Source organism: Sus scrofa, chromosome 9 (assembly GCF_054392235.1).
Source record: "Sus scrofa isolate SSC_HxYL_T2T_F1_AM1 chromosome 9, Sscrofa_HxYL_maternal_Yorkshire_Landrace_v2.0, whole genome shotgun sequence".
NCBI classification, from domain to species: Eukaryota; Metazoa; Chordata; class Mammalia; order Artiodactyla; family Suidae; genus Sus; species Sus scrofa.
The window spans coordinates 96,805,500-96,822,861 of record NC_139391.1 but is presented as its reverse complement, the minus strand read 5'-3'; the positions used below and the strand labels follow the sequence as shown (position 1 = coordinate 96,822,861).

The following is a 17,362-nucleotide window of genomic DNA, read 5'->3' as shown; positions in this document are numbered from 1 at the left end:
GTGAGCTGTGGTGTAGGTTGCAGATCAGATGTGGCCCGGATCCCGTGTTGCTGTGGCCCTGGTGTAGGCGGGTGGGTACAGCTCCAATTAGACCCCTAGCCTGGGAGCCTCCATATGCCGCAAGAGCAGTCCAAGAAATGGCAAAAAGACAAAAAAAAAAAAAAAAAAAGTTATCCTGACTTGACCCAAACATTTAAGAGAATGGCTTCTGGCTGAGACTGAGCAGTATAAGAAACCAGAGAGCAGACTTTTATATTTCATTTGCTTTAATTTTAATTCATAGGGAGATCATAGCTGTGGGAATTTAATAAGAGGAGTTCATAACAAACAAATTTGGGGGATTTTCTGTTGCTAACATGGAATGGGAGGGCTTTAAGCTGTCATTCTGTTCAATGCAGACAATCTGGAGTGCAATGAATGACATTTTCGCTGAGAAAAATTTGAGAAATGGAAGTGAATTTCCAGTTCAGGGTTAACTTAAGAGATACCCATTTCAAATCTTTTTGGAGTAAAAATTTAAATAACCTAAACAAGTCTTCAGAGGATACACAAAGGAGCAGTTATTGATAGAGATGCCTCGTCAGCATTCAAGATAGAACAAAGAACTCCCTGTGCCAATAAGAAAACAAAGCATCTAAAAGACAAAGCAAACTTGGGAATATGAGCTCACAGTACTTTGTCCAGCTAATTTCTGTGAGGAGTTGTGGTGGTAATTTGATGTTTAAATTCCACCATTTAATCCTCTAAAATTCTCAACTTGGGGAGTTTACATAAACACCAATAGTCAAATGAGAGGTAATGAAACACCCTACCGACAGATGGGCAAGTACTTGGTAGTCCCTCATTTGCAGTGTTTCTCCAGTAAAATAAAGTTAGAAGATGAGGCTTTGCTTAAGAAGCCTACCCCTGCAAATCTCAATAATCTAAATTTTGTAATCTGCATATTCATATGTCTGCAAACTAAAAATTGGGCCCAAGTACAATATACAGAGTCCACCCTAAGACACATCTTACCTGTCCTGCTTAGCAGATAGAGACCTTAAGCAGAAGTACATGAATAATCTCATCATTAATAAAATAGCAATGTCTTAAGTTCTAAAGTAATTTTATAAGCAACTTCTCACTCATTGGGCAAAATCAGGAAGAGAGGTGTGAACTCAAGGTCTCTCCGGCCTTCCCTTTGTAAGATGTGAAGGTCAGAAATGTTCTTCCAATTCTGTCAATCCCTCTCCTCTCTGTTCCCCAAACCACATATACACAGAGACAGACAGACAGACACAAATTATTCTCTTTTCAGGGAAAAGCCTAGGTCAGTGGTTTTCAAACCTTTTTTAAAAAGCACCTTAATCTGGAGTTCCCATCGTGGTGCAGTGGAAACGAATCCGACTGGGAACCATGAGGTTGTGGGTTGGATTTCTGGCCTCGCTCAATGGGTTAAGAATCTGGCCATGCCTGGAGCTGCGGTGCAGGTTGCAGACAAGGCTTGGATGCTGCATTGCTGTGGCATAGGCTGGCAGCTGTAGCTACCACTGGACCCCTAGCCTGAGAAACTCCATTGCCACAGGTGCGGCCCTAAAAAAAACCACAAAAAAAAAAAAATATATATATATATAAAATCATTGCAATTCTCACTTAAAATAAAAAATGAAAAAAAGCAGCTTAATCTGTTTCTAAATGATGTGATTTCATGTAATTTATACAGACAGAATGGTTTCTCTATAGCCAGAACTAGCTTGGCATCCAAGATATGGAAGAGGCTCCCCTCGCTAATATGATTAATTCATTTACAAAAATTTTGTTTCTGATCTCAGCATTTAGTCTTTCTGGAGGTGGGTTCTGCTAGTGGTTTAGAGATTTGGGGACCCAAAAGAAGAGTGATTTAACCATGTGACATAACAACAAACATTTCCAAAGAACTAAAAGTTAAGACTGTAACCTGGCCATTTTGGCCTCCTCATGCCACTAGGTAAAAAGTTCTCACATTTGGATAGGTGTCTGATCATGGCCATCAGGAAAAAAACTTGCTCTTCTCCATGCAGTGAGAGATGACTGGAAGTCATGGGACCCCCATTGGGTACCTTCTGGTTGTTGGGAGAGACAGTCGTCCATGGGACTCTTGAGTTCCTGCTTATCTTCCTAGACATGCCAAAAATGCAAGGCCCTACCACTTTTTACCCATGAAGTCACCATTTCTCAGAGTTTTGTTAGCAGCGACTGACCATAAGGGTGAGATAATGTCTCCACTCCAGGATAAGTGGATTTGCCTATTGCTTGCTTTAAAAATGACAGAGTTCCCATTGTGGCTTAGTAGTAACAAACCTGACTAGTGCCCATGAAGATGCAGGTTCAATTTCTGGCTCCCGCTCAGTGGGTTAAGGATCCAGCGTCATCATTAACTGCGGTATAATCACAGATGCAGCTCAGATCTGGTGTTGCTGTGGCTGTGATGTAGGCCAGAGGCTGCAACTCCAATTCAGCTCCTAGCCTGGGAACTTCCATATGCCGTACCGCAGCTCAAAAAAAAAACAAAAACAAAAACAAAAACAGATTCCTTTCATTCAGTGTTCATTACTCAGCTGCAACACAAACCCACTGTGTGTCTAACATCCATTGGGCCCCACCATGTCATCCTCATAGTTACTTGTGGGGCAAGGGAAACTGATGCAATGAAGTCTACTGTCTCTGACCTAGGAATCTCATGTCTTCTGCCAGCATCTACTAAACATCTACAGGCTAACTAATCAGCTTTTAAGTAGAATAAAATAAATCCAAGGCCCAACACTAGTACTGCCAAATCTAGTGGTAAATGTCAATATAACACTAAAGTAACCCTAAACAAGCAAGATCAAAGGCTCAGGATACCTAGGAATAAAAGATCAGATCACCCTGTTGTGGTGTAGTGGAAATGAATCCAACTAGTATCCGTGAGGATGCCGGTTAGATCCCTGCCCTTGCTCAGTGGGTCAGGGATCCAGCATTGTTGTGAGCAGTGGTGTAGGTAGCAGATTTGGATTGAATTCCTCACTGCTGTGGCTGTGGTGTAGGCCAGCTCCTATTTGACCCCTCCATGGGGAACTTCCATATGCCACAGGTGCAGCTCTAAAAAGCAAAAAAAAAAAAAATAAAAAATACAAAAAAAGAAAAAAGATCAAATCATCCCATCAAATAAAGAACTTTAAGGTGTTGGCTAAAGACAAAGAATAGGAATAAGCAGTGAAGAAAGAAATCACAAATACAAAAATTAACAAATAATAAAAAATGAATGTGGCTTCTACCTTTATTTTCATCTTTGCTTTTCTTTTTTTCTTTTTTCTTTCTCAGGCCACACATGCGTCATATGGAAGTTCTCAAGCTAGGGGTCAAATCAGAGATGCAGCTGTCTGCCTATGCCACAGCAATAGCAATGCAGGATCCAAGCCTCATCTGAGACCTGTACCACAGCTTGCAGCTACACCAGATCCTTAAGTTGATCCTTAATGCACTAAGTGAGGCTAGGAATCAAACTATCCCGTATCCTCATGTATACTAGTCAGATTCTTAAACTGCTGAGCCCCAATAGGAACTCTTTGACTTTTACATTTACATAAGTTTTAACTAGTTTCCTTCCCTTCCACAATCATATAAAGAATCTATTATTACATAAAACTTAGGATCTTAAAAGGACTATAGAAACAATGGATATCACCATGTGATCTTAGAGTTAGATATGGCAAATAAATTTAATTGGTGATAAAGATATACTTTTTAAATTATAGGAATAAGAGCATACATGTCTGTACTGGACAGCCTAAGGTATATTTGTGGGATCTGGCAATTTAGCATCCAAAATCCTCTGCCTATTAGAACCCCCAAACTGTCATCTCCGGAAAAAAAATCTTTTTTTTTTTTTTGGTCTCTTTTAGGGCCACACCAGAGGCATTTGGAGGTTCCCAGGCTAGGGGTCTAATTGGATCACTAGCCGCTGGCCTACACCACAGCCACAGCAATGCCAGATCCGAGCCATGTCTGTGACTTCCACCACAGCTCATGGCAACACTGGATACTTAACCCACTGAGCAAGGCCAGGGATCGAACCCACAACCTCACAGTTCCTAGTCAGTTTTGTTAACCACTGAGCCAAAATGGGAACTCCAGGGGAAAAAAATCATCATGAACGATCTTGGTCAGAGGGCAGTTCTCAGCTTCTGCCTCTCATTATGAAACTCCTAAACCAGATAATTCTTCTACCCACTTCTTAGTAGGGCTCTAAGCTGGCAAACAATCTAAGGTCTGCCAATTAGACACCTACTTCCAGGATTTTGAATTGTGACTGAATGATAGAAGGGGCAGTGTGAGGGAAATGACAGGATGTCTTTGTGGAAGCATCAGCTGCAGTGGAACCTTGACAGCTACACAAGAATCCCTGGTTCCTGCTTGACTGCCATGCTTGCTTGCCTGCCAGCCTGTGGTAAATGCTGTAAGCTTCCAACATCCTTGCTATAAATTATATTTACTTAAGACAATAAGTTTCTATTGCTGGCAACCAAGAATTCCAGCAGATCCACTGTGGGATTATCACAATACCAACAGTATTTATTAACAACGAATAATTTATCAAAAGTTTTCACATTCTTCTCTCACTAGTCCTAGCATCAATAAGGTAGGTTAGTATGATATTATGCTAATTGTTAAGCAGGTAAGAACATAAAAGGCAGAGTCCTGCTACAGCACAACGGAATCAGTGGCATCGGGATCAGTGGCATTGTCTCTGGATGTAGGTTGGGCTGTAGTGGATGTCTCTGGGCAGGGATGTAGGTTGATCCCTGGCCTGGCAGTGGATTAAGGATCCAGCGTTGCTGCAGCTGCACCATAGGTCATAACTGTGGCTTGGATCTGATCCCTAGCCAGGGAAATCCATATGCCACAGGGTAGCCAAAAAAGGAAAAAAAAAAAAAAAAAGAAAAGAACATAAATGGCTGAAGAAGTGACTGGCCCAATGTCACACAATAAGACAACAGAATTCAAACACAGAAATGTGTTTGAATCCAACATCCATGTTATTCCACTATAGCACACTGCTTCCTAAAGCAATGAGTCACTAAAGACATTACTAAAAGAGGTTCTAAAGAAGACACAAAACCATTTTAAAATGATTTTTCACAATGAAAGTTCATAGGGTCAAATTAAATTGTGACTCAATTTAATTATGATTCAAGGAGAAAGTCTAAGAAAGATCATGTTTGTGCTACAAGGCCCTAGCCCACTTAGCACAGATAATTTATTCAAAGGATTAACATTTAACCTAAACTATGACTATCAGATTCTCTCTCACCAGCATTTGAAATTCTGAAAAAGACTTCGAGTAGTCAGAGCTGAGGTATAATGAAGGCAGTGTTCTAGAAAAAGGGTAGAGACCTTTGGGGCTAGCCTGGTCCCTGTATCTCCCAAATCTTGATTGTCTTTATTCTTCTCAGAAGGGAATTTTAATGCAATCTTCTCTCCCTTAAGATGTGCTTCTGGAGTTCCCATCATAGCACAGCAGAAACAAACTGGACTAGGAACCATGAGGTTGCTGGTTCGATTCCAGGCCTTGTACAGTGGGTTAAGGATCCGGTGTTGCCATGAGCTGTGGTGTGGGTAGCAGGCGCAGCTCCGATCTGGCATTGCTGTAGCTCTGGTGTAGGCTGACAGCTGTAACCATGACTAGACCCCTAGCCTGGGAACCTCCCTATGCTGCGGGTACAGCCCTAAAAAAAAAAGGGGGGAGATGTGCTTCTGTACTAATTCATTCAAGACACATGTGGTATCATGATGGCTGTATGCACTAGATACCATGGAATTTAGCAGGAAAACATTAATTCCACCTGGGGAACTCGGCTTACACATGGACAGTTTCCTCTCCATGTACTCACCACTCTGTTCCCTCCACCACTGTATTAAAACTTCGCTTGCTGGCATTCCCATTGTGGTGCAGCAGAAATGAATCTGATTAGGAACCTTGGGGTTGTGTGTTAGATCTCTGGCCTCATTCAGTGGGTTAAGGTTCCGGCACTGCTGTGAGCTGTGGTATAGGTTGCAGATGCAGCTAGGATCTGGTGTTGCTCTGGCTGTGGTGTAGGCTGGCAGCTGTGGGTCCGTTAGACCCCTAGCCTGGGAACCTCCATAGGCCGCAAGTGTGGCCCTAAAAAGATAAACAACAACAACAACAAAACTCTGCTTGCTAAAACCACCAATTTTCAAATCTACTGGACACTATGTTTTTTGACCTCCCTATATAGCATTTAATACTCCCTACTGCCTCTTCTTCTTTTTAACTTAATCTTGGTTTCAATGACATTATTCCTTGTCTTTCTTTTCTCCTGTTCTTTAATCCCCAATGCACTTTTCTTCCTATCCTTTAAAATGTTCATGCTACCCAGTTTCATCCTCTGTCCACATATCCTCTAGGTGTTATCAACCACATCTATGACATCAACTATTAAAAAGTATTTGAGGAGGGAGTTCCCAACGTGGCTCAGTAGCAACAAACCTGACTTTACTATCCATGAGGATACAGGTTCAATTCCCGGCCTTGCTCAGTGGGTTATGGATCCAGTGTTGCCGTGAGTTGTGGTATAGGCTGCAGATGAGGCTCTGAGCCTGTGTTGCTATAGCTGTGGTGCAAGTCAGCAGCTCTAGCTCTGAATGGACCCCTAGCCTGGGAACTTCTATATGCCACAAGTACAACCCCCCAAAAGGAAAAAAACCATTTGAGGAGGAGTTCCTGCCATGGCTCAGCAGGTTAAGAACCCAACTAGTGTAATGAGGATACAGGTTTGATCCCTGGCCTTGCTCAGTAGGTTAAGGATCCTGCGTTGCTGTGAGCTGTGGTATAGGTTGCAGACACAGCTCGGATTCTGCAGTGCTGTGGCTGTGGAGTAGACTGGCAGCTACAGCTCTGAATCGACCCCTAGCCGGAGAACCTCCATATGCCACGTGCAGCCCTAAAAAAAAAAAAAAAAAAAGAAACAAAAACAAACAAACCCCCAAGTCCCCAAATAACTGAGCATCTACGTGGTAAATATTAGCAATATAGTTGAGTAAGCTAAACACAGTTCCTGGCCTCATGGAATATAGAGCCTATGGTAACAAAGATATGTATTAAACTAAAAAGTGTTTATTGCTTTTATAGAGTTGATTAAATGCATGAAGGAAAGGAACAGAGTGCTTTAAGAGTAGATGTTATAGAAGGCCTTGACATAATCCAGGGCATTCAGGGAGGAAATGCCTTTTAAGGTAAAACTGAAGCATGAGTAGGAAGAGAAGAGTAGCATAAGCCCTGGTACAACATTTTACTCTCTGAAAGAAAGACAAATGCATAGAGTGAAATGGCTAAGAGAAAAGCAGTTTGAGATCCGACTAGAGAAGCAGGCTGGGATCAGATCACACAGGGCTGGGAAGGCCTCGTTATGGATAAATCTTCATTTTAAGTTCATGATAATTAATCTCAAAAGCACTACCAACCATCACCATTTCTATTCTTCACAAAAACAACTTTCTTCAGAGTTCCCGTCATGGCTCAGTGGAAATGAATCTAAGATCCATGAGGATACAGGTTCAATCCGTGGCCTCACTTAGTGGGTTAAGGATCCGGTGTTGCCATGAGCTGTGATGTAGTTCGGATCCCTCATAGCTGTGGCTGTGATGTAAGCTGGTGACTACAACTCAGATTTGACTCCTAGCCTGGGAACCTCCACATGCTGTGGGTTTGGCCCTAAAAAGACACAAAAACAAACAAAACCCTTCCTCAACCTCCAGCTTCATCCCCAACCTTCATTTTAGCAGATTATCTTATCTACTTTTCAGAGAAAACAAAAGACCCTAGACAGAAACTCCTTTATTCTCTAGATTCCGAACACACCCATCTATGTACCTACCAACCCTCTCCTCCTTCCCACACCTATGCAAGAGGAACTGTCCTCCCATTTGAGCTTATTCACCTTTATTTTGGATCTCATCTCAGGAATCATCTATTAATCAACCATTTTGTCTAATATAGCCAACCTCTTTGTCTCAAATGAATTCTTCCCACTAGTTTTTATTTTTTTAATGGTTTTTATTTTTTCCATTTTGGTTGATTTGATGTTCTGTCAATTTCCGCTGTATAGCAAAGTGACCCAGTCATTCATATATATATATATATATATTCTTTTTCTCACATTATCCTCCATCATGTTTTGTTACAAGTCACCAGATATAGTTCCCTGTGCTATACAGCAGGCCCACTCATTTTTAAACACAGATACACCTCCTATTTAAACAAATAAGACCAAAAGCCTTCATTTGATTTCGTCACTTCCTTCAGGGCCAAATGACTATCTCCAATTTTCTCATATCTGACTCACATCCATTTCTGTCTGACTTCCATCTCTGTCTCCTCCCCATCAAACCAACTCTCACTATAGTCAAAAACCCCTCTTTTGGAGTTCCCTGTTGTGGCGCAGAAGAAATGAATCTGACTAGGAATCATGAGGTCACGGGTTCGATCCCTGGCCTCTGTTCAGTGGGTTAAGGATCTGGCGTTGCCGTGAGCTGCACTGTAGGTTGCAGACGCAGCTTGGATCTGGTGTTGCTGTGGCTCTGGTGTAGACCAGCAGCTGTAGCTTCAATTAGACCCCTAGCCTGGGAACCTCCATATGCTGCGGGCGCGGCCCTATAAAGACAAAAGACAAAAACAAAAACAAAACCCTCTTTGTAGCTACATCCTATGAGCATTGTTAGTTCTAATCTTACTCTGTCTTCTCATTGGCTTAAAATTTGCCATCCTCCTTTTGAAATAATTTCTTTGATCTCAAAACTCTCCTTTTCCATCCACTCTTCTGGGCATTCCTTTTCTGTCTCCTTTCTTCACAGGCTCATTCCCTACTTAATCTTTACCCTAGATTCTTTTTTTTGGGGGGGGGCACACCTGGGCATATACAAGTTCAGGGCCAGGGGTTGAATGGGAGCAGCAGCTGAGGCCTACGCCACAGCTTCACCAGATCTGAGCTGAATCTTCGATCTACACGGCACCCTTAACTCACTGAGCACGGCCAAGGATGGATCTGCATCCTCATGGACACTATGTTGGGCTCTTAACCTGCTGAGCCACAATGGGAACTACGAGACTCTTCTTTTATCTGCACACAACTCATAAATTCAAACACTAAAAAATTAAAAACACTAAAAAATATAAATTAAAATTTTTTTTTCTTTTTTTGGCCATGCCCAGGCATGCAGAAGTTCCCGGGTCAGGGACTGAACTCTCACCACAGTAGTGATAACATCGTATCCTTAACCTGCTATGCCATCAGGGAACTCTGTGAATTTATACTTCCAACCCACAATTTTCCAGACCTCGACTCATCAGATATCTCAATATCTCAGGGGCACCAAGAACTAAACATATCTAAAACACAAAATAAAATTCTTTCCTCAAAGACTTGATCCATTTCTAGTATCTCCTCTCTTGGTGAATAGTGTCATCATCCATCTATCGAGCTACACATTCTAGAACTCTAGAGGTCACAAATGACATCCTATGCAGAACCCCTTAGCATCTAATCAACTACTACCACTACAACAGCAATAAAAATAGCCAATATTTATTGAGAACCTACTCATTATCAGGTCCTGCTTTTAAGTTATCTTAATTTGGTGATCTAGTTTAGTCACCACAACCACATGAGATCATTATCATCACTAATTCCTGTTGATCTTACCTCCTAAATCTTTTGAATATATCTTGTCTTTTCTTCACTGATATTGTCATTTCTGCTATCACCTTAGTTCAAAGGACCATCTCACTGGGCTACTGTAACAACTTCCAGTTTGCTCTGCCAGCAACCATTCTGAGAGCTAATTCATTCACCACAGAGCTGTCAATCATCTTTTTCAAAAGAAAAACAGGTACCATCTATTCTTCATCTTTCACGCACATATATTTGAAAGGGTTTTAAAATAAAGGCAAAACTCCCTAACTTGACTTATGAGGCTATACATGGGCAGATCTCTGGCTACTTCTCTAGTTTTATCCTTCGCTATTCTCCAAGTTGTGCTCCAGTCACACTGGCCTTTTAGCAGTCACTTTTAATTGCCTTTTTTTTTTTTTTTGTCTTTTTGCCATTTCTTGGGCCGCTCCCGCGGCATATGGAGATTCCCAGGCTAGGGGTCCAATCGGAGCTGTAGCTGCCAGCCTTCACCAGAGCCACAGCAACACGGGATCTGAGCCGCGTCTGCAACCTACACCACAGCTCATGGCAACGCCGGATCCTTAACCCACTGAGCAAGGCCAGGGACCAAACCCACAACCTCATAGTTCCTAGTCGGATTTGTTAACCACTGCGCCACAATGGGAACTCCTGTAATTGCCATTTTATAGTAAGTAGGTCTCCAACTCAGAGCCTCTGTCAGTGCTGTTCCTTCTACCTGAGAGGCTCTTCCTTAAGGTGTCTGGTTAACATTAACCTCTACTCTTCTTTCAGCTCTTGGGGGTGGGGGTGGGGTGGGGTGGGGGTTTGTTGTTGTTTGGTTGTGTTTTCCTTTTTAGGGCCATAACTGCGGCACATGTAGGTTCCCAGGCTAGGGGTCAAATAGGAACTGCAGCTGTCAGCCATAGCCACAACCACAGCTATGCCAGATCTGGGTTACATCTGTGGCCTATGCTGCAGCTTGTGGTAATGCCAGATCCTTAACCCACTGAATGAGGTCAGGGATAGATCCTGCATCCTCATGGATATTAGTCAGGTTCTTAACCCACTGAGACACAAGAGAAACTCTCTCAGCTCTCCATTCAATTATCCCTTAAGGAAACCTTCCTGATGATCAAATCATCCATCCATATATCCTCACTGTACCATGTTCTTCTTAATGTTGGCAATTTTGCATTGTGTGTGTGTGTGAGAGTGAGAGAGAGAGAGAGAGAGAGACTGCTTGACTAATGTCTCACTCTCCTGCTAGTCTACAACATTCGTAAGAACAAGGACCACTCGGTTTTGCTCACCAAACTCTAGAACCTAGCAAAATGCCTATTAACACACAGTGGGTTCTTAACAAGTACTCATCTGAATGGATGAGTCAGAGAGCCAAACTGATACACAGAAATACATAAACAGTGAACCAAAAAAGGCGGTGACTCTATCCACCTTCTGGTTTTCACAAGGAGGGGAAATGTTTTCCTTATAGGGAAATGTTAAGACTAAGAATGAGCTGACTGGTTTGTTGGTTGGTTTACAAGCTAGAAAGGTTAAAACATGACTAAATGATGCTGGTTAAAATCTTGTGAACAAGTTAAAAATGCTCAACAAAGATGGAATAATTGCAGTTCCCTGGTGGCCTTGCAGTTAGGGGTCTGGCACTGTCACTTCTGGGACTCAAATCACTGCTATGGTACAGGTTTCATCCTTGACCCAGGAACTTCCATATGCTCTAGACATGGTCAATAAAGAAAAGAAAAAAAAAAAAAAGAAAGAAAGAAAAGAAAAGAAAACTGGAATAACCAACTGTGTAACTTTTCTGACTAGTACTGAGGGAGTCAGAGCCCAGGTGAAAGTACTGCCTTTAGATGGAAAAGAGTCAGCTTCTCCATTGTATCAGAATAAAAAGACTAAGCGTCAAAAGGTTTATAGATCTGATGGTGGGAAGTTAAAAGTTAGACATTTCCAGATTAATGACTTCTATTTGTTTGTGATGTCAAAAGAGGCATTATCTAAGGAGTTTTCTTGTGGCACAGTGGGTTAAGGATCTGTGTTGTCACTGCAGCATCTTGGATTCGATCCCTGGCCCGGGAACTTCTACATGCTTTGGATACGGCAAAGAAAAAAAAAAAAAAGAAGAAGAAGAAGGATGTTCTACTGAAAATGAGGATACAGAGAAAGAACTTAGATTAGGGGAAAGTAGTAGACAATAGTCAGGGCTGCTCAACCAGTAGTACTGCTGGCCTAGTTGAAGTTAAGACTCACCTGACAGAGGATTGCCCAGTAATGGGATATTCTCCAGGTGTGCTTGGTAGCCTTGCACAAAGGAGGTGAATAGTCATCAATGCTTGTTGCCCAAAGGATGTGAATAAAGGACAGAGGGCCAAGAAAGCTTGGGATATTGAGAAGAGAGAGACGCTATCTCCTTAGCTGGACAGACAAAAAGAGAACACAGAAGAGAGTTAGGATAGAAAGGTCTGGATAATGGGAGTTATGAAACTAAAATGAGACAATCCATGTAAAACACTGTGAAGGATGGCTGGTAGAAAATAAGTGCTAGAGAAGTATTACTCAAGATTTAATGCACGAGGTTTAGATTACTCACAAGAGACCATAAGATTAATGACATAGTAATTTATAGTCTTGGAGAGGTGAGTGTACAGAAGCTGAGTCATTTTACTAAGTGAGCCCAGGTGAGCTAGTAAGTGAGTCAGGTGATTTAGTGAGTCCAGCACTCAATCCTCAAATCAGCTTTGTGGTTCTCTCACTTAACTTACTCTCAATGGGGCTTTAACAAGCTTTTACATTCTAATTACTCATTTAATTAGAACGAATTAAATTAATTCATTTAACCAGAGGAAGCTGTGAACTACAGTGGTACTCAGGAAGTTCTCAAAACATACTTCTCAATTACTAAGGGTCTTCTAGACTTCCTCAACACAACAGCAACAGCACTGGATATGCACAATAGTGACTATGACCCTGCCCTGCTTTGCAGAGTCCCTTTCTAGTTTAACAGGTAATAACATCTAAATGAAAAGTTAGAAAAATGAATGAAAAAGTGCTCAACCTAATTAAACCAGAACAGCTAACACTGTAAAGACTGACAATATCAGGTGTTGGCAAGGATGTAGAGCAAAAAGTCTCTCTCAAGCAGGGCTGGCCGAAATGTAAACTGGCACAACTTTGGAAATTATACCAGACTATCTATTAAAACTGAATACTCCATACTTGTGTATTTCCCAACAGAAATGCATACATGTGCACATCAAAAGACATACATGAGCAGTTCCCTAGTGGTCCAGTGGTTAAGGATCCAGCAATGTCACTGCTGTGATGTAGGTTCGATCCCTAGCCCAAGAACTTCCATATGCCAAGGGCGCAGCAAAAAAAAGGTATGTACAATATGTACAAAAATGTTCAAAGTAATACCCATTTTAATAGTCACCAAACGCCAAATGCCTAAAATGACAGAATGGATAAACTGTGGTGTATTTATAAAATGGGATACTATACAATGAAGATGGATTAGAGCACACACAGCAATATAGATAAACCTGGCATGTGGAAATTCCCTGGCCAGGGACCAAATCTGAGCTGATGTAGCGACAACTCCAGATACTTAACCTACTGCACCACAAAAGTACTCCACAAGATGCCAGCTTTAAGAAACCAAGATGAGAATTCCTGCTGTGGCACAGTAGTTTAAGAATCTGACTGCATTGGCTCAGTTCACTGCAGAGGTGTGGGTTCTATCACTGGCCTGGCGCAGTGGGTTAAAGAATCTGGTGTAGACTGCAGCTGTGGCTTGGATTCAATCCTGGCTCAGGAACCTCCATATGCCCTGGGCATGGCCATTTGAAAGAAGGAAGGAAGGAAACATACAAAAAAACAAACCAAGATGCAGGAGTATATATTCAATGATTCCATGTATGTATTCAAAAACAGGAAAAACAAATCTATGGTAATAGAAGTTAGAATAGAAATTAGGTTTACCTTTGAGAGAGCAGCAACTAAGAAGGGTATATAAGGTAGGGACTTCTGGTGTATTACTCATGTTTTCCCTGGTGGTGGTGTGTTCATTTTATAATAGTTCAATGAGCTGTGCATTTATGATTTGTAGTCTTTTATGTGAATCCTACATTTCATTGGAAAGTTTACTTAAAAACAGAAGGCCAAAAATGGGTATGTATATAAATATAACTGAATCACTCCATTGTACAGCAGAAATTATTCAATAAGTTCAATAAAACTTAAAAAAAAAAAGGCTAGAAATGACTTAAAGGATGATGGAGGATCTACAGTGAAATTTTCCCAACACTCAAAGTGGGGGATTATTTTTTGAGTACGTGGAACTTCTCATGAATATAACATGCTTTTCAATATCTGCAAGTTACATGAGGTTATTCTTTATATCTTGAATTTTTCTTCTCATATTCATGTTTTCTGAGCCTATTAAAAATACTATTTTGGGAAAAAAAAAAAAGGATGATGGAGGAAAAGGATCCACAGGAGCCAGCTCCTTTTGCAACTATGCATAAATTGGCTACAATGTTAGAGATGAAATGACCTAAATCACAAAGATCACAAACTAATTAATGGTAGAGCAAGAATTGGGATTCAGGAATTCTAATTTCACAGTGTTCTTAAATTCTTGTACAGCTATTTCTGGGTGTGTAGAGAGTGGCCCTTGCCATCCAGGCACTCATTATTCTGATCCCCAAGGTAATAACGTCATAAGGCAAAGAAAAAACAGTAATAACACAAGAATATTCACCATGGAATTAGAACACTTTTAAAATGGGTCCTCACTCAAATATTCCTTCCCTGGCTCAGATCAGCTTCAACTTCTGCCACTTCCCATTAACTGCCCTTCTCAGTCTCTTCTGTGTTACAATGTTAAACAGCATAGTATGTGTATAAGGTAAATCAACTGCAAAGTGAAAAAGCACATCTTACAAAAGATGCAGGATTCCATGAAGTTGGTAAAAGAACTGCTGGAGAATTGTTTGAATAATAAGCAAAGCCACTGACAAAAGGAGAATCTGGCAGGTTAAGGTCGGTTAACCATTGCAGAAGAGATCCCTGATGGCTCACCCAATCCATTTTCCCCTTCCTACTCAATAATATAATCTTGGTATCTCATAACTATTTCTATTTTAACAATAAAAAACAGATGCTAACATTGTTTAAAGCTAAGTCTAAGAAATGGATATAAATCAATTTTTAAACTTCAAAAGCTAAAACAGTCTCAGACTATCCCCTCCTCTTCAAGTAAACATTTGATGCTGCAACACAGTTGCACCCTATCCTATCTATGTAAGGACTGTGACACAACATTCCCATGCTATAGTCTGCATATGAAAACACATATTTAAAGGAGGGGGGGAGTTGCTGGAAACAAATTTGGGCAACTGTGGCGAACTGTGGATCAATTACCTTTTAGAGGCAGACACTAACTAAATGTACCAGTAAGGTGAAGTCAGTGGTGTCCTAAGTATAGAAAAGGTTCACATGAAAGGAGCATCAATTTATACATGAAAATAGATGTATGAATGTAAGTTACGTAAAATACTGAATTCAGACATTCACAGCTACTTCAGCCCAAAGGCCAGTCAAGATTTAAAGGCACTCCCAGGAATATCTACTGCATTCACTGACAAAGATAAGAGCTGATGAACAAAGATCCCAGCAGACTCTGCTTAAAGAAACAGGAGGTTAGTATCTTCATAAAAACCTTAAATTCCTCTACTGTCGTCCATAGTCCCACCAGGACCACCAGATGTGCAAACGAGGTTTTGCCAAGTACTGTATACTCATGTTCTGCTTTGTCATGAAAAACAGGACCACAGTCCCCAAACTGAAACATTCCCACACATCTCCCTAGATGCATATTTCTAGAAATAAGGTTTCCAGAATCAGAAAAGAACCAAGTGACTTTTCCATGTTTACTGGTATAAGATGTTATGGAATTTGAAAACAAAGCCATTCTCTAGTCTACATTCTCTGGCGTTAAAATCCGTTCTTTTCATAACCCACCTCTCGCGACGCGCTGAAGACTTCCACTAATGCGCCACACATCAAAGCCAGAACAAAGAACTCCTCTTAATAGCAGGAGCACGGTGCCCTTAAAAGACGGCACGGTATTTATCCATGACTGTTTCTGCTCTAAATTAACACGTACGGGAGGATTTGTCTTCAACTAGCTCCACCCTGGGAACAGAAGGGAGGCGGGGAATTCTACTTAAGAGCAGCTGATTTCAAGCCAGCAATACCTCTCCCTTCCTTGGGGGCCTGGGGCTGTGCTGTGCCAATGGGCTTCTTCGCCCAAGATCTCACGACACCTTAAAACGGCTGGCCAATGGAGGGATCCTCGCCTCACAAAGAGATAACTAGGGCACAGCTGTTACACAACCGATGATACCCGACGCCGAATGCCAGCCCAAGGGGTCCCCCAGGAGTCTGACTTGAGCCACAGCATCGCCGGACGAAGCACTTCTGCTCCAGAACTGTTTAACGCGACCCTCCACAAACAGCGGCTTCGCCGGCGTGCAAAGAAAGAAAGGGAGAACGAGGACAGAGGAAGAAGAGGGGCGCGATCCACAGGGCGCGGGTTTCGGTCGCAACAGCCAGGGACCCGAGTCCCGGACTACCTCCCCTGCCTGCCGCCGGTCACTCCCACAGAGGCGGTACCTGTTTTCGCATGTTATTCATGACGCCCATGAAGCCTGCCAACAATTTAGCTTCCTCTCGAGCGGCAAGTTTCTTCTCGGTCTTCTTCTTGCTGCTTTTCTCCACCCCGGAGGCTGCCATCCTCCGTCAGCACGGTTCACGCCCGGGGCTCACCGGGTCGGGCAAGAGGTTGCACGCTCCTGGCACGCTAGGGCTTCTGTTTACCACACACTGAGGCCGGGACTGCGGCTGCCACGCCGTGCTCCAGGACAGGCGGCCGGCGGCAGTGCGGCCCCCGCGGTAGGACAAGGCCCAGCGGCCCCCTCAGAAGCTCCCGGGGAGGCGACGTCGCGGGCTCGGCTGCGTCTCCCGCAGAAGCAGAGCCCGGAGGTGGAGCCTGCGCACTTCGCCCAAGGGGGCGGGGGCACTATGAAGGCAGGAGTGGGGCGGGGCCTCCACGCCGCGGCTGCGCGCCGCACAGAGACGCAGGGCGAGGGCGCAGCGCTGGGCTTTGGCGTTGCACATAGTTCCTTAGCAAGGGAGGGTTTCGGCGTCCAGCTGGTCCGAGTTTGCGCTGCGCTTTGCCCAAGAGAGATTTTAAAATTTAGATTACATGGCGAGGTTATCTTTTTTGGAAAATTGGGTGATAGAACACATTAAAGTGTTTTCCATCAGGGTAAGCTCTGTAGAAACAGAGTTGGTGTTTTTACTCCTCTATCAGAACTGGCATATTGTAGGCACCCAGTAGAAAGATGAAAGACTATCACATACCCTAAGATAAAGGCTTCCAGATAAAGATTTGTTTACCTGAGCTTCACAAAGCAAGAACACACAGTCCCCATTGGTGTCTCGATGTGGAATGCATGCCCAGCGTAGGCTAGTTCGGTCCTCAATGTTTGAAAATAAGCTCAGGTGTCAGCTCCAGAAATCTTCAATTAAGCTTCCTCAAATGTTCTACAGGAACACGAAACTTGGTCATAGAAGACATGATCGTGCTT

The 17,362-nt window shown here is 42.5% G+C and overlaps 1 protein-coding gene across 16 annotated transcripts in view; it reads right to left on the bottom strand.

The window, feature by feature from the left end:
* The window catches only part of KLHL7 (kelch like family member 7), a 72,436-nt gene extending 55,664 nt beyond the window's left edge, over window positions 1-16,772 (bottom strand). For 10 of the 16 annotated variants that reach the window (XR_014815960.1, XR_014815959.1, XR_014815963.1 and 7 more), the window contains exon 1: window positions 16,386-16,772. Coding sequence is in view for 3 of the 16 variants with exons in the window: in XM_084977226.1 (XP_084833352.1) it covers window positions 16,386-16,505 (120 nt within the window). In the remaining 13 variants the exon portion in view is untranslated. Of the gene's footprint in view, window positions 1-11,957; window positions 12,123-15,731; window positions 15,877-16,385 lie in introns of those variants that run through there. The other 6 variants (XM_084977230.1, XM_084977232.1, XM_084977231.1 and 3 more) reach the window with 3 other exon arrangements.
* Window positions 16,773-17,362: the final 590 nt, after the last annotated feature.